The sequence below is a fragment of the Anabrus simplex genome, chromosome 3, assembly GCF_040414725.1.
Source record: "Anabrus simplex isolate iqAnaSimp1 chromosome 3, ASM4041472v1, whole genome shotgun sequence".
Lineage (NCBI taxonomy): Eukaryota > Metazoa > Arthropoda > Insecta > Orthoptera > Tettigoniidae > Anabrus > Anabrus simplex.
Genome location: NC_090267.1, coordinates 29823463 through 29848223, shown reverse-complemented (window position 1 = coordinate 29848223; position 24761 = coordinate 29823463). Strand labels below are relative to the sequence as shown.

General features: G+C 39.5%; 1 protein-coding gene across 1 annotated transcript in view; it reads left to right on the top strand.

Annotated features, from left to right (window-relative positions):
• The window catches only part of LOC136866973 (dipeptidase 1), a 411985-nt gene extending 388619 nt beyond the window's left edge, over positions 1–23366 (top strand). Inside the window, exons 9-10 of the mRNA XM_067144065.2 lie at positions 13874–14012; positions 21817–23366. Coding sequence (XP_067000166.1) covers positions 13874–14012; positions 21817–21918 — 241 coding nt within the window. The 3' untranslated portion in view covers positions 21919–23366. The remainder of the gene's footprint in view (positions 1–13873; positions 14013–21816) is intronic.
• The last annotated feature ends 1395 nt before the right edge of the window (positions 23367–24761 follow it).

Below are 24761 nucleotides of genomic sequence, written 5' to 3'. Positions count from 1 at the left end.
ACTACTTGCCGTAGCGCTATACAAATCGCTTAGCCCCGACGAACGGCATTTGGTGCTTATTGCCGCCAAAATCTATGTTAATAATTAAGGAAAATAAAGGAAAGAATTAGCAGATATGACACAAAGCCTTGTACAGATAACGTTTCTTTTACAAATAATTCGCTGTGAGCTTGCATCCGGGAGATCGTGGGTTCGAATCCCACTGCGGGCAGCCCTGAAGATGGTTTTCCGTGGTTTCCCATTTTCACACCACGCAAATGCTGTTGCTGTACCTTAATGAAGGCCACGCCCGCTTCCTTCCAACTTCTAGGCCTTTCCTATCCCATCGTCGCCATAAGACCTATCTGTGTCGGTGCGACGTAAAGCAATTAGCAAAACAAATAATAATAATTCCTAGTTCCAGGTGGCTAAAGTGAATATGTAATGTTTACTCCACAAAGTGGCGAGGGGCGGAGGCGACTTTCCCTTCACGTCCCACCCCCTAACCGCCGCTCCTGTTTGTTAACACGCCAAAGATGCAGAAAAGGAAATTTAATCACTTGTTAATTTATACATGTGTAGACATTCCACTCGATAAAAGAGTTGCTTGTATGAAACAAAAACGATACTGTTCGGTGAAATACGTGTGTAGAAGGCATACGTCTGTTTGGAGCTTCGGTTGCATTCCGACCGGGTTGTCCAGATTAAAATAATGTCTATGTATTCGTCGCTGCTGAACACACTAGCCATTGGCGATAAGCAGACAGGAAATATAGTGCGGCTGTAACATACACCAGCCTAGAACTATGCGGTCGAAAACGATGTTTACTAATGCAAGGGGTGCATTCGACCGCCAGCGCTGAGTAACATGCTGCGAGTGTGACTCTGTTTCTTATCTCTTCATATTCTGACGTAACCTGCCCGCTGGCAGTAGTTTCCCTGTTAAAATCAGTTAGTAGACACCCCACACATCACTTGTGCATGCGGGACATTTATAAGTAGAAATTACGGCGTCCGTGAGCCACCTGGTATATACATCTATTATTCAAATAGTTTACTAAAACATATTTGGCAGATTCATCCGTCCGTTCTAATGAACCGATTTTGCTTCATTTCTGTTTTATTCTCTCCGGAATTACCTGACAGTGAATCATGAGACATTGATAGGTCTCTAAGTTCAACCAACTTTCAGAAATCATAAAATGAAATCATTAAATGGTCACTTCAATAATTTCAGGTGGAGGCTAGCCCTAACCCGCAATACATTCTGTACTTAGCAGGTTGCTAAGCGACTAACACTTTCATTTAATGGGAAGTTATACCTTGTATACCCACAATGTGAAATTGGTCAATTTTGGTACATTTTTCTCGTGAACTGTTCAAGATAATGTTATAAAATTTCACTAGCAAGTAGAGGAAGTGTTTCTCTCTCGTGACTTATTTTTGTAGGTAAGAACCTTGTATAATTTATTTTTATATGATTTTTTGCAAGTTATTAAGATATTTAAAACTGTCCAAATATTTCAGTTTTACAAATTCGTAATTTCTACAATATTAAACGTAACTCTTAAAACAATGTATCAATAATGTTCAACCCAGTATCTGTAAGATGTTTAAGTTTTACCATTCTATGCTGTTTAGTTCCTGAGTAAAATGTGCTTAAACATTAAAACATAAGATCGCAGGAAACAAGTTTTAAAGTTGAACAGAGTTTGTTACTCGCTTTAGAACATTCCTGGACAATATCCTGGGTCATCCGCATTTTAGTTATCCTCCCTGGCCCTTTTAGCATTTCTTAAGTGCATTCTTGCCTTCCTAACTATCATAGTCACTTCACAATCTTGACACGGACAGCATTCAACTCGGAACATTCTTTCACCACATTTTCCCTTGATTGTATGCCTAACATTTGAAGCAACCCAACTCTACCAACATTGCCATCATTAAATGAAATAACTACACCATAAACACCCAAATCCAATGTATTCTCACCTACAAATACTGTTTTAGGAATTCTAGACCGTATTACACTATTGAATATTTCATTTGGGTTCTGTGTTTTACCATTCAAACATTTATGCAACAGGTTTTTATCAGTCAAACTTCTGGCTTTATTACATTGCACCTTTCAACAGGCAATGACTGTCTATGACTGTACTGTTCACCAGCTTCCCGAGCACAGTTGTATTTGCACCATGGGATTAGTTCATTCGGGCTCAAGACATGACAATGCTCCTTGTCAGTTGATAGTATATGAAAATAAATTGCCCAGATATTCTGCTTCATCTTCATCTCTAATTGCCATATCATTTAGTTCTGTAAACTGTTTATGTGCTTGTCTGTGAATCTACCTTTTCCAAGATAGTGGTTTTCCATCTGGTAATGTTTTCCCTTCCTTACCTTTCCTCAACTGTAGAAGGTGGGTTCTCATTCTTTTCTGAATATGTCCAATACGTTCCAGCTTTTCCACACTGACATCTCCATATGGCTTTGCTCCTACCACACTCTTGAAGCTCCTACTCTTTCTATCCCCTAAGTATTTTGCATGCCTTACCCCAAACATATCAACTGACCTGCATCTGCAACTTTCATGTTCCCACTGGACCCTTCAAAAATTACACTACGTTCAGGACTTTCTATATGAGGTTTAAGTTTAGCATTATCTTGTATCAATCTACAGTTATGACTACTTACTCAGCACCTCTACATCCAGCACTTTGCCGTTATCCATGCTTGTTACAGTTACTACACCATTCAGACTTACATGACCTCTATGGTGCCACGTCCCATCAACAGGCACAGCAAGATCTGTAGAATTATTGTTAATTTCAATTGCATCACCGACAGCAGCCTTCATAGAGGCAATAGCACAATTCTTTGGAGCTTCACATAATGTATCTGTATACTTCTGGAATCTTGTTGGGCCACTTGGGAGATTCATGACTGCACATAGTGTCTTACCAGCTAATTCACCTTTACCTATAGTACGCAACCCATACACAAACCTAACATTAGTTTAATACTCAGTGTCATCTTGCTACTGGTACGAAATGAATACTGAGCTTTACAGTTCCTGCATTTCAGAAATAGTTTGCTAGCAAATCCATATCCTGCAGTGGTATCTTCATAACAAAATAAACAGTCACTAACATAGCACACAAATAAAGATATGGCAGATGACTAAAATTCAATATCTATGACAACATTGCCACATGTCTGTTCTTCATTATTGGATTGAGTACTTACAAAAGATCCTATACTTGAATCAGTGTTCAGCTTTATTCTGGAAGCACTGGCACTAATATTTAATAAATGTTTTATTGCCCAAAAATGTGCATGGAAAAATATTTATTATGAGCAATCGTCTGTACAGAATTTTGTTAAGGATTCTATTCTCAGTTTACACTTAAGTACGTGATAGCGTTCAGAAAGTTCGCCGCATCTTTTGCACCTGCAGTCCGGACTTGGCTCATGAAAGCTCGCCTTAATACACAGGCTTTGGTGAAACCCATGGACTGAGAGTCTGGTCACAACGTGTCTCAACTCATAGCCTCCCTGAGTCCAGTTGCGGTTGATCATCGCATCACACTGGTAAAAAGTTCCACCATATTCTGTCTCTCTTTTGTTGAAGCTCTTGTAGGAGTTCCTTATACGATGGGGTCGCCGGGAACAATATTTTCATTGCTAGAAATATCACTCACAATCACTAATGAAGTAGAAGCACACGTTGAGTCTAACCTAGAAGAGTCTTCAGCATTCCCACGGACCAAATCCTTATTATTTGCATTATTATCACCACTAACTGCACTTGCTTTCGGCTTTCTTCCAGGCTCTCCTTTGCATTTCTTTTGTACTCTTCCAATTCGAGGCATGTTGCTAAAAAAGGAAACTTTCAAATGCAAACGTATACATAAAACGCGCCAGAAACACAGGGAACAAGTGAAAGTTTTTGCGCGTGAACAGGGGAGCCAACCCTGAGCAGGAAATATCTTCATAAATCAATATATCGCTAAAATAAATTATTTGAAGTTCAAGAAGTTGACAGATGGCAAAACGGGGCCGTGGCAAGTTGTGTTGACCTTAAAGTAAATTAATATTTAAAGAATTGAATGGCTAGAATGCCATTAGAAAACATATTTATCAAGTAACGTACACTCCAAGAAATGTCTATAAGCAAAGAAATGTTTTGTTATTTTGTCCCTTAGGAAGGTAGAACCTCCCCAGATATTATGTCATTTTCATCCTTAGTAATGTCATTACATGCACCCATATTTGATTAATAATTGGCAAGCCAAAGAGGATACAATTCCTCTGATCATTGAATAATAGTATTCTCTGGCTTCCCAAGCTTCTGAATATACTCAACACATGGCAGAACGTTCCTAATAACTTACAAGCTCCTAAGAGAAAACAGTCTATGTATGTACAAATGGAAAGTATCAAGTCTACTAGCATCGGGCGAGTTGGCCGTGCGCGTAGAGGCGCGCGGCTGTGAGCTTGCATCCGGGAGATAGTAGGTTCGAATCCCACTATCGGCAGCCCTGAAGATGGTTTTCCGTGGTTTCCCATTTTCACATCAGGCAAATGCTGGGGCTGTACCCATTAAGGCCACGGCCGCTTCCTTCCAACTCCTAGGACTTTCCTATCCCCTCGTCGCCATAAGACCTATCTGTGTCGGTGCGACGTAAAGCCCCTAAAAAGAAAAGTCTACTAGCGTTCAGTATGACCATTAATAAAGCGCCGGGACAAAAAGTGAGTGTCTACTTACCCGAACCAGTATTCAAACCAAGGCCAATGTTGCACTATCTCGGGCAGGATCGTTTGAAAATGGTAAGATCCAGATACGGCCGAATGGTCGAAGCATAGGGAATATTGTAACAGAAGTGTTACAAGTCCGCCTCTGTGGTGTAGTGGTTAGTGTGTTCAGCTGTCACCCCCGGAGGCCCGGGTTCGATTCCCGGCTCTGCCACGAAATTTGAAAAGTGGTACGAGGGCTGGAACGGGGTCCACTCAGCCTCGGGAGGTCAACTGAGTAGAGGTGGGTTCGATTCCCACCTCAGCCATCCTGGAAGTGATTTTCCATGGTTTCCCACTTCTCCTCCAGGCAAATTCCGGGATGGTACCTAACTTAAGGCCACGGCCGCTTCCTTCCCTCTCCCTTACCTATCCCTTTCAATCTTCCCATCCCTCACCAAGGCCCCTGTTCAGCATAGCAGGTGAGGCCGCCTGGGCGAGGTACTGGTCATCTTCCCCAGTTGTATCCCCTGACCCAAAGTATGAAGCTCCAGGACACTGCCCTTGAGGTGGTAGAGGGGGGATCCCTCGCTGAGTCCGAGGGAAAAGGTAACCCTGGAGGCTGAGCAGATTAAAAAAAAGTGTGAGCGTTTATTTTTAAAAGACATTCCAAGTACCAATTTGAACGTCTGTAACATCTTCAGTTTCTGAGATACTGTACATGTACCCTCATATAAAGAATTCAACTCCTTCCTCACTTCTTTTCATCCCACCCCCTTCCTTCTACTTAAGTGGATTTTCTGAAAACAAAAAATGGTGTTCTTTTATTTTTAAGGAGATTCGAAATACCTGTTTTCCTGTCTGAAACATGTTAGGTTTTTGTAATATATTGTAGATAATCTCGCTGCTGTAAGAAGACTGGAGCTGACGTTGCCATCAATCAATCACCACTGATCTGCATTTAGGGCAGTCGCTCAGGTGGCAGATTCCCTATCTGTTGCTTTCCTAGCCTTTTCCTAAATGATTTCAAAGAAATTAGACATTTATTGAACGTCTGCCTTGGTAAGTTATTCCAATCCCTAACTCCCCTTCCTATAAATGAATATTTCTCCCAGTTTGTCCTCTTTAATTCCAACTTTATCTTCATATTGTGATCTTTCCTACTTTTATAAACGCCATTCAATCTTATTCGTCTACTAATGTCATTCCACACCATCTCTCCACTGACAGCTCGGAACATACCACTTAGTCGAGCAGCTCTTCTTCTTTCTCTCAGTTCTTCCCAACCCAAACTTTGCAACATTTTTGTAACGCTACTCTTTTGTCGGAAATCACCCAGAACAAAATCGAGCTGCATTTCTTTGCATTTTTTTCAGTTCTTGAATCAGGTAATTCTGGTGAGTGGTTACGGTAGTTCATTTCCTTATCCGATTCCTGGAGCAGGGGTAGTGTGACGCCAATATCTCCATAACGGTTGTTTTAGGGTCTTAAAACATGGTTTTCGGGCCCGTAGGGCTTACCGAGTTTTGTTCTTTGCGTTAAGGGGCTTAAATTGAGCTTTGTCTCGTCCTTGTACGATAAATTCGACATTTCGTCTATATTAGCCTAGTACTTTTAACCCCCCCCCCCGGTTACCTCCCCTCGAATTGTTTTGAAAATAGAATACAGCCCATGATACTCAACGGCAATGTAGATTTATATAACTGAATTAATTTTTAAAATCGGTTCAGTAGTTTTTGAGTCTATCCGTTACATACAAATATACAAAATTTTCCTCTTTCTAATATTATTATAGACAGTATTGTAATGTTCAAAATAGTTGTAAATATTTCTTTGAAGTTCACTGTGTATAGATGCACAGCTTCCTTGATAACTGAACTACTTTTTAAGTATTTTGTGCATTTTGTTGATAAATCACGTGGATACCAGGTGCACTGTTCAATAAATAATGTTGTTAATTTAGTGTTAAAACTATGGATTGATTTTTCAGAATCTTTATAACGGTTTTTACTTTTTTACCTGAAGAAATGATCAGTTACACATACCATGCGAATAAACAAATTAAAAATTATTAATAGGTTTTACTAGCTGAAGACTACCCGCTTCGCTGTGTTTTTCGGTATTTCCTTGCGGTTTTCTCTGTATAATACACAAGACCATACATTTTCTGTTTCTTATTTGAATTCTTTTTTCCAAGTATGTAAATATCTTATATAATAAGTCATTTCATAAAAATACATTCTTATACACTGCATTTGATATCTCATTGTCTGGAACATGCACAGACACATTTTGTGCTTGTCTGACACGGGAGAAAGCAATGTAGAGCTAACCATGTGTGAAACAGGAATCCTTCAAATTAACTCCGCAATTGAAGACATGGATGAAAGAAGGGCGCAACTCAAAAAACACTCTTTTGAGATAAATGAGTTTAAAGAATTATAACATCAAACACTTCTCTCAGAAATACAGAATTCTGGGATATTATACATAACTACATTCTTGATTATTTCATAATATGTACATCAAAAATATTTATAAATTTTGCGGTTTGTTGTCGGTTTTGTATTTTGGAGTTACGCCCTTATTCCAATTTCAAGAAACATTTTCATTGAAAATTAATGTTATTTACATTGTTGGAAGCATGTAGACACGTTTTACAGGTTAGAACATTTGACAGGTCACAACATGTTATTAGGGGAGTCACTATATCGAGAATTTCCTACTCCCACAGATTCAGCTCCCCGGAAAATATTTTCAAACCATGCACGTGCATCTGCGCATATAAAGCTTACTAAATCTTCAACATCTTTTAATTTCCGGGTTCAATACCTACATGAGGGACTGGGATACTACAGACCTTATATCCTTCAATAACTGAAACTTGTCATGAAACGTAATATTATAAGTCTGGCTTCCTGATACAGTTCCTTCAGGAGAGTAACATAATATGACATACTTTTGAATTGAAAACTAAAATGCTTTTGTTTGTGATGTTGCAAATGACACTGGGCTGAGAACGGCAGAACATTCGGATTGTAAGGATTTGGTATCCGAATCATCTGAGGTTTCACTTGGTATATATTTACTGTCATCTGCTGAAATATCAGATGTTTCTCCTCCTGACATTACTCCTGCGTCAGCCGATTCGCTTCTGATGAGTGATGAGTGCTGGCTCGCCGTAAGTCAGCATTGGAGTGGATTTTAAGTCGGGCACGAGCAATATTTGGAAGAACGGCGCAACTCAATATAGCATATCACACGCCATCTATTGACACTACCGAGAAGCCATTTAGGGAGTATCTAGAACAGCCACCAAGGAATGTATATATGCAATTTACCGAATAACGACACAACCTGACTTAAGCCCTTCTTCCATCCATGTCTTCAATTGTGGAACGTTTGAAGCAGAGCCTTGTTGATAGTGATATTATACGATAATCTCACTGGGAATTATAATCGTTTGAAACAAAATGAGAAATCTTTTGAGATCAATGGAATTCTTGGTATGAAAACCGATTTTCAATATTTCTTTGTTTCAGTAAGTATCTGCTTTAGATTCATACTCCTGCCAGATGAATCAAAGATGGTATATAACACCAAGCCTTCCAGAGTACATTCTCACTCCTGTCAATTTATTAAATGACGAAGTCAGCCAATTTCAAGCCTCACCACATCTCCGAAACAACCACAGCTACAGACACTCAACCCCTTTAGTGCACGGCGGGAGACTCAAAGTTAAGGTACAGCCCCAGGATTTGCCTCGTATGAAAATGGGAAAATCATTCTCAGGGTTCTTGACGGTGGGATTCGAGCCCACTATCTCCCGAATAGAAGCTCACAGTTGGGTGACCTTAATAGCACGGTCACCTTTCTCGGCTGAAAGGTTCTTGATAATGTGTGTAGCAAACTACCGATTACCGAGCGGAATGTTCGCGCGTGTTAACGCTTTACGTCTATGGAGCCAAGGTTTGAATTCGAGAGACGAAGAGGTTCCAATTCACCCATCGGCTGCCCTGTGTTTCCTCTTTCCACTTCCAGGCAAATGCCGGGACAATTCCTATCCATAGACCACAGCTGATTCCATCCACCCAGGTACCCAGTTTCATTCACTATCATTCTTTTCATCTTCATTAGCTCCTGAATTGAGGTTGAGACGAGGAAGGGCACCCGGCCGTAAAAATATGTCATTAGTGTTCATAATGCTCTGCATCTTCAGTTTGGGTCGGATCAATTTCTATGTCTCCCTGCGGGTCGGGGCGGTACAGTAAAAATACGGTATCCCTGCCTTTCGTATGAGCCGACTGAAAGGGGCCCCAGGGTCTCTTAATTTTGAATCGTGGTTTGGTGACCATGGAGCTCATAGCTGAGTCCTGGTATCACTTCTACTTACTTACAGTATGCCAGGCTCCTCAATTTTATCTATCCAATCTGACCTCTCATGGTCAACTCTTGTTCTTTTCCGACCCCGACGGTGTTACCTGTGGAGGCCTTGGTTAACTTTCACTTTCACCCCCTTCGTGGTCTTTGTCTTTGACCGATACCTTCATTTTTGAAGTGTCTTATCCTTTCAAATGTTTCCGACTGATTTATTTATTTATTTATGTATTTATTTATTTATTTATTTATTTATTTATTTATTTATTTATTTATTTATTTATTTATTCATTCATTCATTCATTCATTCATTCATCGTATGACAAATATTCACGAAAAAGATAATGTACAATATATATTGTAACTGTCCCAGGCATCGACAGAGTACTAAGTATTAAAATCATACCTCACAATTATGTCTTGTAGGGAAACCTTATGGATGAAGGACCTCGGAGAATTCAATCCGGGCATCGAAGTTCCATCCTCCCTACTCTCATTCTGGACAACGACTTCGCTCTAGAGTATTTGGGCCATGGACCTGTCTGACAAAAATAAAGTGGGCATGTAAAATAAATATCTTGAAAGTAGGGCACTATAGTGAGAGGAATACATTAATCTAATAAAGAATAAGTATGGGTTTTACCTAGTTCAAAACATATTCCTATTCACTGAGAGACCATCTATGAAAAATTCTGTACATACATGAAATGCCAATTAAGTTGCCTGCGTGGCAAATTTTGAGATGTGCTACACTTAACTTATCGCATGCGCAATGCCATCTAATATCTTTATGAGTTCGTTATTCTTTCTTGTTTTGCATTCTGACGTTCCCAAGTCGAAACCACTCAACATCACATATATTACAGACTCACTGCCAAATATTAGGGACTCTTCCCTTTCACTTTGATATGGATAACATTTGGATATTCACACTTCATTACAAAAGTCAATGACCTGGTTTGCGCCTATGGCAAATATACCATCCACTTATTACTTTAATTGTTAACCACTATTTTCTCATTGGCATTTCTCATTTTGTCATATTTTTAGAGTAATTAATAAGTACGTTCCACATAAATTATCAAAATACCTAATCACGAAAATACCGCCCGCCCCGTCGCCTATTTAATCGTTCTTATAACATCCCATTACAAATTACCGTACTATGAACACACATGTCTCTCCGGGGTGACAAACGTATTACTAATATTTACAATGTGGTCATTACGCCGCTGGTAAATCGGTAACTTCAGAGATGAATCACCAAACAATACACATGACGCAAACGATAAGATACATAATACGGTGGAGCATCTCCCTTGCAAACAAGACATGAAATACACTAAATGCTCTACGGAGTCTGTAACCCCACAGAGGTCTTCTGGTATCGACCCAAGAGCTTCGGTACCAATCGTGTATCGAACCATGCCATTCCGACTCGAGGTATTAGCTGAAATTCCCCAACTACGAATTTATTTTAATACCCTAATTTGAGGAAATGCATCAACTAACGGCGCATTAAACACAGAGGCTTCCGGTGGTGAAAACAGGTTACTACACAAGTGAATATTTTAAGTTCTGTGCGTATAGATGGGCGAAAATTCCTGCATGTCAAGACCATCACATGCTTGCAAACAAGTCCAGCAAAAGAAAAACACAGCGAAGGGTCTGGAGTCTCGCTTCTTTCTCACTCCCCACTCTGACACCTTATTTATCACTTGCCTAGGGTAACACGCCCTGGCCATGACAGCTGAGCGGCTGCAAAATATTACATCCGGAAAGAGCGATTTAATTATTAATTCATATCTATCGCACATTTTTCCGGGCTCATTATCCTCAATGGATATTAATCACATATTACTCACTTTCTTCCAATGCCTCTGCAAATTACACTACTGGCTTATATTATTATTTCTCATACCCTGCAAATCTTTCCACATATCCTCTCAACTGCCATCAGTTTCATGCACTTGTACGTAATATCTACACTACCCAAATGCCTCTAGAATATATTTCCATGACTCTTACCGACAGCGAATTAAAGTATAATACTTCACACACTCGCGTATCTTTCTAAATCAATAGTTCAAACCTCGCGTCTACATTTTTTCTTCATTGAGCAGAATCCTTAAACTAAAGGAGGAAATTTTAATTTGTGAAGCACCTGGCTACCGTTTCATCCCTCAACTAATAATCGGAACTTAGGAAGATCCTCCCAGCTGATTTATATGGAAATATTATGAAAGTCAGCCGAATTATTTAAATCCACCCCATCTACGAATGCTTCAAAAACACACATAAATATATAGGGCATTAAGCATTACTTCATGCAGATTCCCGGAGATAAGTTTAGTGATTAACCAATAATGAACCTGAAGACAAGTAAAACAAAGCTAATAAAGCAACTATACCACTTTGAGCTCGCGTATTTTGCTGTCGACACACTAGACATGAAATCAAAATGCATTTGAATTTATCTACAAAGTTACGTTATCACATTAATGCGATCTTTGAGAGATTATCATGCTAAGGTATCATTGGAATGTACTTATCGTTTTGGTATGTATCCTGCTATCATCTGGAGACACACATGTGGATTTAGTTGTCCATGACCACCATCTCGCTAGTAGAGGATACTAGGTTCATCTGGCTCCACGTTGGATTCATCATGTACTGGAAAAAAGCCATCTCCAAGCCGTTGGAAATACCACGCCGTCGTTCTGCCCAGGAATACCACTGGCACATAGGCGCGTCCTCGTCATCTCTGGTACAGGGTTCAACACAAACGTAAGACGAGTTATTCGAAGCACTGTTTATCTGTCTTCTAAATAAGTACAATAATGGTGATGCCCACTCAAAGGCTGGACATGGACTACCACAAATAGAGATTAATGCTCCTGAAGATCGCCACTTGCGCCAGGTTCATTACAGATAGCGATACTTGACAATATATGTACCCCACAAACTGATCTAATGAGGTAGAAATGTAGTTTACTACTCGTCGGAGTGTGATGACGTCACTTAGGGCAGCATTGCCATGATAAATACCAAATGGCCCTTGGGGGTTTCTTATCTCAAAACTGCGGATTAAGATGGTCTGATAGTATTTATAGCCTCTGACAGCTTCACATGAGGTCACTATAGCATTATGATATTTTGTTCTCACTAATCACCGTAACCACTACAGGCTAGCGAGCTCAACTAGCGTGACCCGGTCTCTAAATCAAGCTCATTTGCTTAGCCTTTCTAGAATATAAATTTGATAATATCTCATGCTCATTCCATCAAGAGTAGAGTCCTGATCACACGTAATACTGTCGATACCACACACACACACACACACACACACCTATCACACAATAACTATAGATATATACACCAAGAAACACTCAATCTGCACTGTGATTTGAATAGCACGAACCATGACATAGAAGAAGCCGAAATTTTTAGGGTGAAACGCCTTATATAGCGTCTAGTAGAATTCGCTATGGAAAGGGTGCTCCCCTCCAACTTGTACATATTCCTTCCGTTAGTAGTCATCCCCCAAAAGCGAATGGATACTCAATTTGTAGCTCTTTACACACTCTATTTACTGGACTATTTTCATTCAAGTCGGGTCGTATGATTCACAACAATTACGAATGCATCTTTTAGATTTTAGGCTCACGTGGTGGGGGCGATGGAGACTCCCCAGCTTTGAGATAAGAACCCTCCAAGGGCCATTTGATATTTATCATGGCGATGCTGCCCTAAGTGACGTCATCAAACTTCGTCGAGAAGTAAACTACATTTCTACCTCATTAGATACTGCAAATTGATCCTTCTTCTGTAGTTTTCTTGGGCTTGTGACGATTATCACTATTATTATTATTGGTGAGCCCGTAAAATCTCTGGGTTGGTATCCAGGAAATAGGCAGGGAACTGAGAGTAATAGTGGTAGTTCTTAGGTTGAAACCCTGTAAATTAGCCACGGTTCCTGAAACACGCAGCATCCCAAGCCTCGTGTTATATCGTCAATTCTCTAGCGCGATAGAGAGGGTAATACCAAGGTCACGCTGTATCCAGAGCTTCTCCTTCTCCTTAAGCATAATTAGGGCTCCAGCGTCCGAACTCGCCCAACATCGTTCACATCATAGACAGGGCATAAAATTATATTTGTAAACAAATATTTCAAAAGTTGATGCGGAAAACGGCACATAAAACGCACTAAGTTTCCCGGCATGTCTAGTAATATGGTATGTTGGTGTCAATCACCTTTACAAATCGATGTACCGTTGTTGTAACCAGCATAAGAAGGGAGATGTTGCTTTGCTGATATCTCGCTCTGGTCCATCATATTTCCTTAGAGGACACTACAACAATGTGTCCCACTGACTGGAAGTGCTCCTCAGCCACAGGAAGGGGATTCTAGAAAACGCCCTTGTGTAGCATGGCATTACATTTATCGTGACCTGTTCTCAAACGGTTGAGTTAGTCTAGTTTACGGGTGATGGACGCCTTGGTGTTTCACATGTGTCTGCCTGATTACTGATAATAGAGGATGGTTGACCTGTGGTACTTCCTCTTAAAAGCAATAATCACATCACTTTCTTAGCGGAGGTAACTCTATTCCTTCAGACAACCAGTCCGTACTGTGGTAGGGTCCGGATACTGTATGAGCTTGACAGCAACTGCTGATTGAGGCTCAGATAGGAAATAAGCCGTCAACATTTCCCTAGTTTGCCTCCTCAGTGTCATCTCTGAGAGTTCCAGGGCTCAAAATACATTGCAATCTTTTTTTCAGAACGCCGCTGGGACTGGAAGACGTGTCGAGGTACCCTCACCTGCTAGCAGAGCTGCTTGGCTCGGGGAGGTGGACAGAGGCTGATCTACAGAAGCTGGCGGGGCGAAACCTCATTCGTGTCTTTCGGGATGTCGAGAGAGTGAGTACCACACATTTTCACAAGACCGTTCTAAAAGTTGGAGAGGTTGAGACCGTTTGATATTCTAACGTAGCAGAAAGACAAAAGGTTCACTTCGAACCTTCGGGAATAGATGCATTTCTTAGAATTTTTTCTCACGAACTGCTGGAAATGTTCACTTTTCTGAAAGGTTTAACATGAATACATTTTTGGGCCTTCGGTCTTCTTTTACTTTCTCTTCTTTCGTTCAGTCCTCTGTAGGACAACGAGCAGCTTTGATTTTCTTCTTATTCTCCTCCCAGAAGCTCTTTATCCTCTATCTTCTTCTCTCCCGTTCTTCATTTTATATTTTCAGTGTCCTCTTCTCTTCACTCTCCCATTGATGCTTCTTTATACTCTTCCTGTGCCTTTCTCTGTCATTGAGCTCTGGCATATTTGTTGGTATATATTTACTTCTCCAGTTCTCTGTCCCTTCCACCTTGATTCCCATCTCAGTTCAGACAAGCCACTTGGTTTCTTCTTTCCTATCGTTCTACCCGTTGTCTCCCACACACTTCTAGTCATTCTATCCTTGTCCATCCTCAACACGTCTCCAGTAAAATTTTCTTTCACTTACTAGAGGAGCCCACTTCTCAGCATTGTGTAGGTATAACTCAAATTATATGCCCTCTCCTTTACATCCTTACTACAACCCCTAAATACCCTCATAACTATGTGCAGAGATTTGTACCCTCTATTTACAATCACAATGATTTCCTTATTTTAACACCTAGATACTTAGAATGATTCCCATAAGGAACTTTAAACCCATCAACGCAGTCATTAAAACTGAGGGGATTTTCCCTATTTGTGAAAGTCATAACCTGACTTTGAACCCCGTTTATCATCATACCATTGCCTACTGTCAATCTCACAACAACATCGAGGTCATTTTGCAGTTGCTCACAATCTTGTAACTTATTTGTTACTCTGTACAGAATAACATCTTTACTCATAGCATATATATATATACCGGTACTAGAAATTGAAAAAAATCTGGGGTGGCACTATTCATCTCAGCGAACCCGAAAACTGTGGATTCGACAATATTTCCGAATTTTATACCTCACCCCAAGTTTGATATAAATCGCTCCAGTTGTTCTTATTTATATGTATATTTCACCGCCTCCCCTGCCGGGGTCTAGCTGTGACTTACCCCAACAGCATTTTTCACAAATAGTAATATTTGTACCAAATTTAGTTGTTAGCTATGCTGGAAACTACAAACATACATCCATACTCTCGGTTACTTTGGCCACTTTAGTTTTTCACTTTTTCTCACCCCTATGTCAAAGGGGGCTGAACTTGGACTTAAATAATCCGGAGTGTCACTATTCATCTCAGCGACCCCAAAACGTATGAATTCGAATCTATTTTATCTTCTTCTTCTTATTATTATTATTCATATATCTCACTACCCAATCATCCCCACCCCAAAGGTGGCTGAAATTGGACTAAAAAATCTGGAGTGTCATTATTCATCTCAGCGACCCCGACAACTTTGGATTCAACATTATTTTCGATTATTTTTATATCTCCCCCCGTCGACCAACACCCCTAAGGGATAAAAAATCTGGAGTGTCACTATTCGTCTCACCGACTCCGAGAAGTATGTATTCGATACTATTTTCGAATATAATTCATACCCTCCTCGCCCCCACCGCAAAGGGGGCTGAACTTGGACTTAAACAAATCCGGAGAGTCACTATTCACCTCAGCGACCGCAAAAGCTATGGATTCAAACACTATTTTCGAATACTTTTCTACCTCATCCCCCTCCATCCCCACCCGTAGGGATTAAGAAAACTGTAGTGACATGAACGTACATCTCGATCGTGGCATGTTGGATTGCTATTTCCAAATAAGAGTGAACCTCCTATCGTAAAAGGTACCTTACGAACATGGCGGCGTGTTCCCATCCTCCTATATACAGCATTTATTACCGGACTACCTTGATATAGCGTAAGCTGCTGTTGACTAGCAACTGTCTGTCCATCAAGTTGATCCAATCTTGGTGCGACTTTGCAATGTAATAAAATGACATAAAATCACCTATAACAATAAAACCACCCATCCTATTTCGTTCAAACCACTTCATGAACACTCTCAGAAGTAATAAGAACACATTGTGAAATTTTCAGCGAAATCTGTCCAGTAGTTTTTGAGTCTACTAATCTCAAATACACCAACATCCAATTTTATATATATCTAGATGAGAAAAAATAAAGGTTCATTAATACTGCCTTGAGGAAATCTTATCTTATTTACTACAGGGTCAGATATAGCTTCACCTACTCTAATTTTTCGAGTTCTATTTTCTAGAAATATAGCCACGCATTCCCTTTTGTCCAGTCCAAATGCACTCATATTTGCCAGCAATCTCACATGATCTACCCTATCAAATGCCTTAGATAGGTCAATCGCGATACAGTCCTTTTGACTTCCTGAATCCAGGATATCTGCCATATCTTGCTGGAATCCTACAAGTAGAGCTTCAATGGAATAACCTTTCCTAAACCCGACCTGCCTTCAATGGAACACGTCATTAATTTCACAAGCATGTCTAATATAATTAGAAAGATTGCTTTCCCAAAGCTTCATGCAATGCATTTCAAACTGACTGGCCTGTAATTTTCAGCTTTATGTCTATCACCCTATACTTTATACACAGGGGCTACTATAGCAACTCTTCTTTTATTTGGAATAGCTCCTTCAAGCAAACAATAATCAAATAAGTACTGGTAGCTCAGATATGGTACTATGTCCCAACCCATAGTCTTTTGTATATCCCCCAAAATCTTGTCAAATGCAGCTACTTTCCTAGCTTTCAACTTCTGTATCATACTGTAACTGTCATTGTTATCACCGGTAAATTTTATTACTTCTTTAGTATTAGTCACCTCCTCTATATGGACATTATCCTTGTGACCTACAATCTTTACATACTGATGACTGAATATTTCTGCCTTTTTAAGATCGTCATATAGACACTCCCCTCGCTCAGTAATGATTCCTGGAATGTCCTTCCTGGAACCTGTGTCTGCCTTAAAGTAACTATACATAACACTCCATTTTTCACTAATATTTGTATGACTGCCTATTATGCTTGCAATCATGTTATCCTTAGCTGATTTCTTTAGTATATTCAATTTCCTAGTAAGTTCCTTCAATTTCACCTTACTTCCACAACAATTTCTAACTCTATTCCTTTCAAATCTGCACCTCTTTCTTAGTCTCTTTACTTCTCTGTTAAAATATTGTGGATCCTTAACATTCCCTACCACCTTTAAAAGTACAAACCTGTTATCACATTCTTCAATAATTGCTTTAAACCCATCCCACAATCTATTTACATTTTTATTTACCGTTTTCCACCGATCAGAGTTACTTTTTAAAAACTCCCTCATGCCTGTTTTATCGGCCATGTGGTACTGACTAACCTTCCTAATTTTAAGACCTTCCGTTCTATCATGTTTATTTTCAACTACGACTAAAACAGCTTCCTGAACACTAATACTATCTATTATTTCGGTTTCCCTATAGAGCTCATCTGGTTTTACCAGCACCACATCCAGAATATTCTTCCCTCTAGTTGGATCCATCCCTTTCGGAATCAGCTTACCTTCCGATATTAACTTATTTGTCATTTTTTGGCCATGCTTCCTGTCGTTCGCATTACCTTCTCAATTGACATTTGGTAAATTGAGATCAGCCGCTACAATCACGATCCTTTCCATATCGTTTCCCACATAGCGGTTTATCTTGTCAAATAATTCTGAATCAGCATCAGCGCTACCCTTTCCTGGTCTGTACTTTCCAAATACATCAAGTTGCCTACTATCTTTAGAGATGAGCCTTACACCTTCAATTTCATGTTTGTCAGTTTCAACTATTTCGCAGTTTACAAATACTTCTTTCACCAGAGGAAAGCAATGGCAAACTACCTCACTCCTCATCTTGCCTAGTACGCCTCATTTTGGTGCTGCCATTGGTTTTTGGGGTTTCCTCATAACCGCATAACCTTTGGGGGTGCTATTTGAGGATCCAACCAGCCTCTGGGCTGATGACCTAACAGACCGGAATGAATACTCCCCCTCCTACCAATCCTATCTCTGCGATACACACTCCAGTTCCGCGAGAATACTTTTACATCCATTATATAATTTCTCAGCCATGATTCAACTCCTGTTACAATATATGGTAAGTATATATCGATTAAATTACTTAATTCTATTCCTTTCTTTACAATACTTCCATTGTTCAACATTAACATTTTTATGTCATCCCTACTTGACTTCCAGATACCTGTTCCCTAATCACCACTCCCTATACCACCCCTTTTCCCTGAATGTACCTCGCTATAACCCTTCTAATCTGTTAAGAGTTCAGACTGAGAAGATGGCCGTAAATATTTATCCTTTTCAAATAATACCGAATAGTTTTTAAATTTTCTTGTGGAGTGTTTCATTCTTGATGTACATTTTCTCATCACCCTGATATTTTGGTCTTATGATCTTTCTTAAAATTTTCCTCTCTTTTAGCTCGAGTTTCTCCTTCTGGCGTTTGAATTTATGTTTAGTATAGCTGCGTATAGTGATTCTGGTTTGATCACTGTTTTATAATGTTTAATTTTGGACACCCATGAAAGGGATTTCTTGTTTTATGTACGTTTTGTTATTTGGAAGGCCAGTTCAAATTTATGTTTTCTGGATTTCATTGCTTGAATTCCACAGCATTCCAACTGATCCATTCCCCATATACTTGAATTCTTTTACTGTATCAACCTTTCGTTCTTTGATTTTGTTGTATTTATGTGGGTGTTTTGTTTTTTGTCATGATATTGATTATCATTATTATTATTATTATTAGCGTATAGCATAAAATGTACATAGTCCTATATGCAATTGAGTATAATTATTACAATAACAAGCAAATAATTTCAAATCAGGATGTGCAGTCTTTCCATTCACTCTAGCACTGCCTCTGATAATGAAGAAGTCAGCCCAGCTACCCGAGTAACCACGTAGCCGACGATGTGATGGATGGTTTGCCGTGGGGGCACCACAGTCGCATTCCGGTGACGTTAAGCAGGTCAGCAATAATATTTGTAACCGACTAAGGACCTTGCGCACGTGTTCCATGTTCTTGTTTGTGGGGTGTGATAGAGTCATTTCAACAACCGGCTTCGCATCTAGGCGTAACCCTTGACAAAATTCTCGCATTCAAGAAGCACTGCATGAATTAAAAACTCAGCGTGTCGGCTAGGAATGACCTGCTTCGTAAATTGGCTGGTTCACAGTGAGGTAGTCAACCGCAAACCCTGCATGCATCGGCAATGGCACTTTGTTAATCCGTCCGAGAATGTGCATGTCCTGTTTGGTATTCATCATCCGATGCCAGACAGGTGGATGTGGCCCTCAACGAGACATGCAGGTATCGCGTAATTTCCAGATATTCGGAGCGACAGTTGTTGCATGATCACGGACAATAAACAAGAAGGACATAAAATAATAGAAAACACCAATAATATCCCAAGGAAGGTCTTGCAGAAATGTGGAAGAAATTCATCCCACCGAGGCCAGGTGGATTGGTAGAAAAACGAGATCGTATTTACTGACTAAAATAAAACAGATATTAACTCCCAAAATATAGTTTTAATGAATTAAAACCAAGATTTAATGAATTATTGAACAATGAATCAGAACTCCTTCAAAGAAACCCACTAAGTGAAAATGGTCGACCGTTCAAATCCTATAACCACCAAGGTCTTCAAAACATAAAATAATAAATAACTTGAAATTGAAATTAAACCTTAAATTCTTTACATAAATACTTATTGAATTAACTGAGCGACGCGTCACCCATGAATTACTTCGTGTTAAAATAGAGAATGAAACTGCTTCTTCGTGACTTCCAGCGGCCTTATATGTAAGAGAAATGAAACATTCCCGGAATAAAATCAAGTCACAACTCAAGGAAAATAAATAAGGAAAAAATAAATCAGGTTAATTCACCAAAGGTCTACGATAGTTTTAGGATGTGAACGCAATAAACCCCAAGACACAACAGATTCTGAAAACAAAATTAAGATTCAATCCACGACATTAAAACAGATCACACGCGACTCAATCGTCACACTTCATATATTAGCCGTCAACAAAGGACATATCCAAAGCAACCAGATCACGTGAACCAAGAAAGCAACATGGCTGCCAAATAATTAGTGGATGGTCACCAGAAACAGTTTCCAAAATCGTTTAGGTTTACATGATTAAAAATGAATTACAAGAAGGTTACCCAAAGAAACGTTTCCAGATTGTTAAATTTAATGACAGCTCACAGAATAAGACTAATACCAGTATATCATTAATTAACGTGTTTCACATTTAAATGCTTGGTCATTGAATATTTAATTATCAAATTTCAATAATTATTTGCCCTGTTCACTTAACGATATTTAGATTTAAACAGTTCGTATTCCTTAAGTTTGATATGTCGAAGATGTCAGTGGAGTTCAGTCCCAGCAGTCAATAAGTGAAACAGCTACTTACAATATTCCACAAGGCGAGTATAAGATGTAGGAAATAAACCAAAAACATGGCGTATCGCCGGGTGGTTCATACATGTGCACCATCCTTTCTTCTGTTTTTACTTAACTCTTGTTAAACCGTAATCCAGCGATCAGAGCTCATGTTTCTCAACGATCTCAGAAGAGCAACAGACAGTCACGTTATTGTCGCCTGACGCGCAGCTCGACAAAGGACGAGTCAAATAGTACAGTGCATGCTGCCAGATGGCAGTACAGTACAGACAGTAGGGTTCACCGAAGTCTAGCGCTCACGTCAATCATGCGCACTATTAGGGGTTCGCTGGATAATATTATAATTTAAGTAACATCTCAACAAGCCAAACGAAACATAATCATGCTTACTAATTTGCCATGTTACATTTTCTAAGTATCTTGGTTTTCGAAGCACATCCAAATTTTACTAAAATACAGGGTTTGTATTTGAAGGAAAGTATTTGCAGACAAGTAGAGGACTACAGTGGAGCGACAAAGTACTGCATGGCCATTCAGCTCCAGTCCAGAGACTGAATTACCTACGAATGTCTGAGGAACTAAATGGATCACCTGACACTGCAACAAAGCCAAGGTCCCGGGACAAATGACAGTTGCACTACGTTTGCCACCTGTATGTCATGAAGACTGGTCTCTCCTTGAACAGACTGAGGAGAGGAGTGGGCAGATCCAAAGTCAACCTAGCAAGATGGGGCAACATCAAATGAGTCTGTGGCGAAGAGCAGCATATTCTCTAATGTTCATTGTGTCCATCTTCCTGCAATGAAGATAATCTTTATCGTGCAACAAGGAATGCACCTGATGTTGCTAGATTCTGGTCGAGATTGGTGTGAAGTGCTTTGATATTTATCGGTGTTATAGTTTGTTATGTAGTTCAGTATGCATAACTGAACTGTGTAAATGATATTTCTGATACGATATTATTATTATTATAATTAATAATAATAATAATAATAATAATAATAATAATAATAATAATAATAATAATCATAATAATAATAATAATAATAATCTACGCGTGGACTGTTTGAATATCTGTCAATGAATGAATGGACGGTGATATATAAAGTGTCTTTGGTGCAGTACGAATGCTTGAACTCCCGTGGCTGTGACCATTATTTCAACTGTCATTAAAATGAAAAAAATAATAGCTGTGCTGTTATTTTGTACTTGTTCACAGTCTTGCTCTCATTCATAATGTTCCAGGTTCGTGACCGACTACGAGAAGCTGGTGAGCCGCCAGTGGATGAACGTATCCCCGCAGAAGACGTGTACGGACGAACTTACTGCCGCTTTCCGGAGACGTGATGACAGGACTGGCGCTTCTTGCGGTCAAGAAGTGAACTGCAAACATCCACAAAGACGTTTTCGAGTTTTTAAATCATTGTGCTACTACGGTGATTACTACCAACAACACTTCGGATTTTATTCACTGCCGATTTCGTAATTACGGATTTAGAAACTCAAAATACAAGAAATGTAATAGCTTTTAGATTGAGTGAAGTAATGTGCCTGAATAGAATGGTAAATTGAAAAGAAGCTGTTTTTGTACTTCAGCAGGACATTCAACTAATTTTTATCAGTGATAGTTCTGAGAGATTAGAAAATACGCAATTGAGTTGTGAAAGAAAATTAACAGGACGTTCTGAGTTCCTCGTATGAAAGGTTACAATTTCGGAAAGGGGAACTAAATCCTGTTTTCACAACAGTAAGACATTGTATTGCATGATGCCGTATATATTTCAGTACCTTTACGTTAGCCTGATTGTGTAGTGCACAACACCAGAGAGGAAGGATATTCAATCTGAATCAACAATGGTTTACACTTCACCATCTGGAACAGTTTCCAACCACAGGATGGGTCTGCATGGAACATAAGGCTCTCCATCGTTTTCTGTCCATCCACCACTTCTCTTATCTCACTCTCCTCTTACCTCGATGCTCTTCTCTACACCTTTCAGCCATCTGTCCCTCAGTCTTACTCTAGGTCTCCTTCCCTTCAACTCCATTTCTTTCTTGGTATCCCGTCCTCTCCCATACTCTTAACATGTCCATACCACTGCATACTCCGTACTTGCTCCTGCACATTATCGAGACCTTTCAAGATAGTTCTTGTTCGCTGTATATATAAGCAGACCAATAAACTAAGACTTTAGCAGGATTATTTTTTGTGTGATATTCTGTGTTTCATTTGCCTGTTATTGAATTTCAGTTACATTTTTCACCATGTTTAAGAAAGATGTTCGTACAAGATTCATTTTAAGCGTGGTACTGTCAGCAGCCCACAAGTAATCCAAGGGATTAGGTAGCGGTATGTTGTGTTAAGTTATATATTAAGGTTACTTTCTAGTACTGATTATTTCTAAATAAGTACAAAATATAAGGTCTTTATTCAAACATTTATGGGGTCTTTTTCATCGTTATTTCGGATCCAAATAATCATTGAATAATTATATATATGACGGAGTACATCATTAGCGCAGTGACGTAGCTATTGGATCTTCATCCTTACAGCCGAATTTGAATCCTAGTGTATCCAGCTTGCAACTCTGCTTTCAGGAAATTCTAGGGTCCATTTTGGGACCCCAGAAGAAACTGGGCTCATCTGCAGACACATTTTTATTTAATACTGTATTAGGGAACGTATGGTCATATATTAGTATTTTAGAGCTTACCTGTATTTATATACGGTATCATATCATTTAGGGTCATGAGCTCTGGAGCCCTAAATGTTAGATTATGAAGAACCCGTAATAAGAACCGCTTTGAGGAAATGTTTAAATTTTTAAGAGGAGAATTAAAAGTAATGTTTAGACTGGTGCATGGAAATCGTAATGTGTACTGTACTGTTACTGTAAAGTTTGAAATACATTTCTTGTCATTTTGTACAGATATCTGTTTTATGGAAAATAAATTATATTTTAGTAAGGATCTCTGACTATTATTTTGTAATACGGGTCAATGAACATGGATTAAATTGCTAACATGTGGATTACGATATCATTATCTTGTATGACCATGATATAACTAGACCCACCAGACTTCATTTTCCAAAGAATCATGAACAATTTTATCCAGGTTGTTGCCGAACCTCGATGTTTGGAACCACTTATCAGTTAACTTTATTAATGGCAAGATTTGGGCACCAGTGAATAGGCCGGTGTAAAACGTTCGCCTGGCTACCAATATCACCTGATATCTCACGTGTCTCCATTTCTTCTCTTGGGGATGAAATGCTCGTGAATGAGACACTCATTAAATCAGAAGAAGGCTTGTCTTCGAACTTTTCTCGTTAATAGAACTGATTACAACGTGCAGCAACCTTTGAACGGGTTCAACAATCAATGTTCCGTCGTTGACAAGCAAACGTCTTCTGTGAATAAATCTATTTGCCAACTTTCTACACTAGATCGAAAGAGAGCATTGTGAACACCTTACTGCATAGCGTCATCAGCTGGCTTCAGCGTACATCCATTCTTATCAGAAATAATTTCGTTTTTGTGTGATATACCTCCTTTATCAAATTTTAGAGATAGTAGTGGTGGCGGTGTGTTAAGTGGAAGTACAACTTGGCAGCAATCTTATACATTTTTTTAAGATAGCAGTGCAGTTGATATAGCTGGCTCTTGCAGTCCGATTACATCTGATCCAGTAGAAGTACTTCAGTCACCTTGAGAAGAAAGTATCCCGGTTCTTCTCAGATCCAACATTTGTATATGTAGAAGGGTATCTACTGATATCAGCTGAGAACGGCTTTATTTTCTTCATTAGTCTGCCTCAGTCTCATAAAATGGTAGAGTATGCACGCTGATAGTACTACTCGTTTAAAATGAGATCGCACTGGATCATGCCAAGAAGTACTACTCTGTCACCAGTTACAGTAGCGCACCAAATCAATGACTGTCCTCTCATTCAGATGTATTGGTTCCTTTTGCTCTAACGTCACTAGCCACGGAACGCTCACCACTCATTCCTTTCAGAATTCCGTTTCACAATTGGTTTTACGTCGCACGGACACAGATTGGCCTTATGGCGACGAAGGGATAGGGAAGGTCTAGGAGTGGGAAGGAAGAGGCCGTGGACTTAATTAAGTACAGCCCAAGAATTTGCCTGATGTGAAAACGGGAAACCACAGAAAACCATCTCCAGGT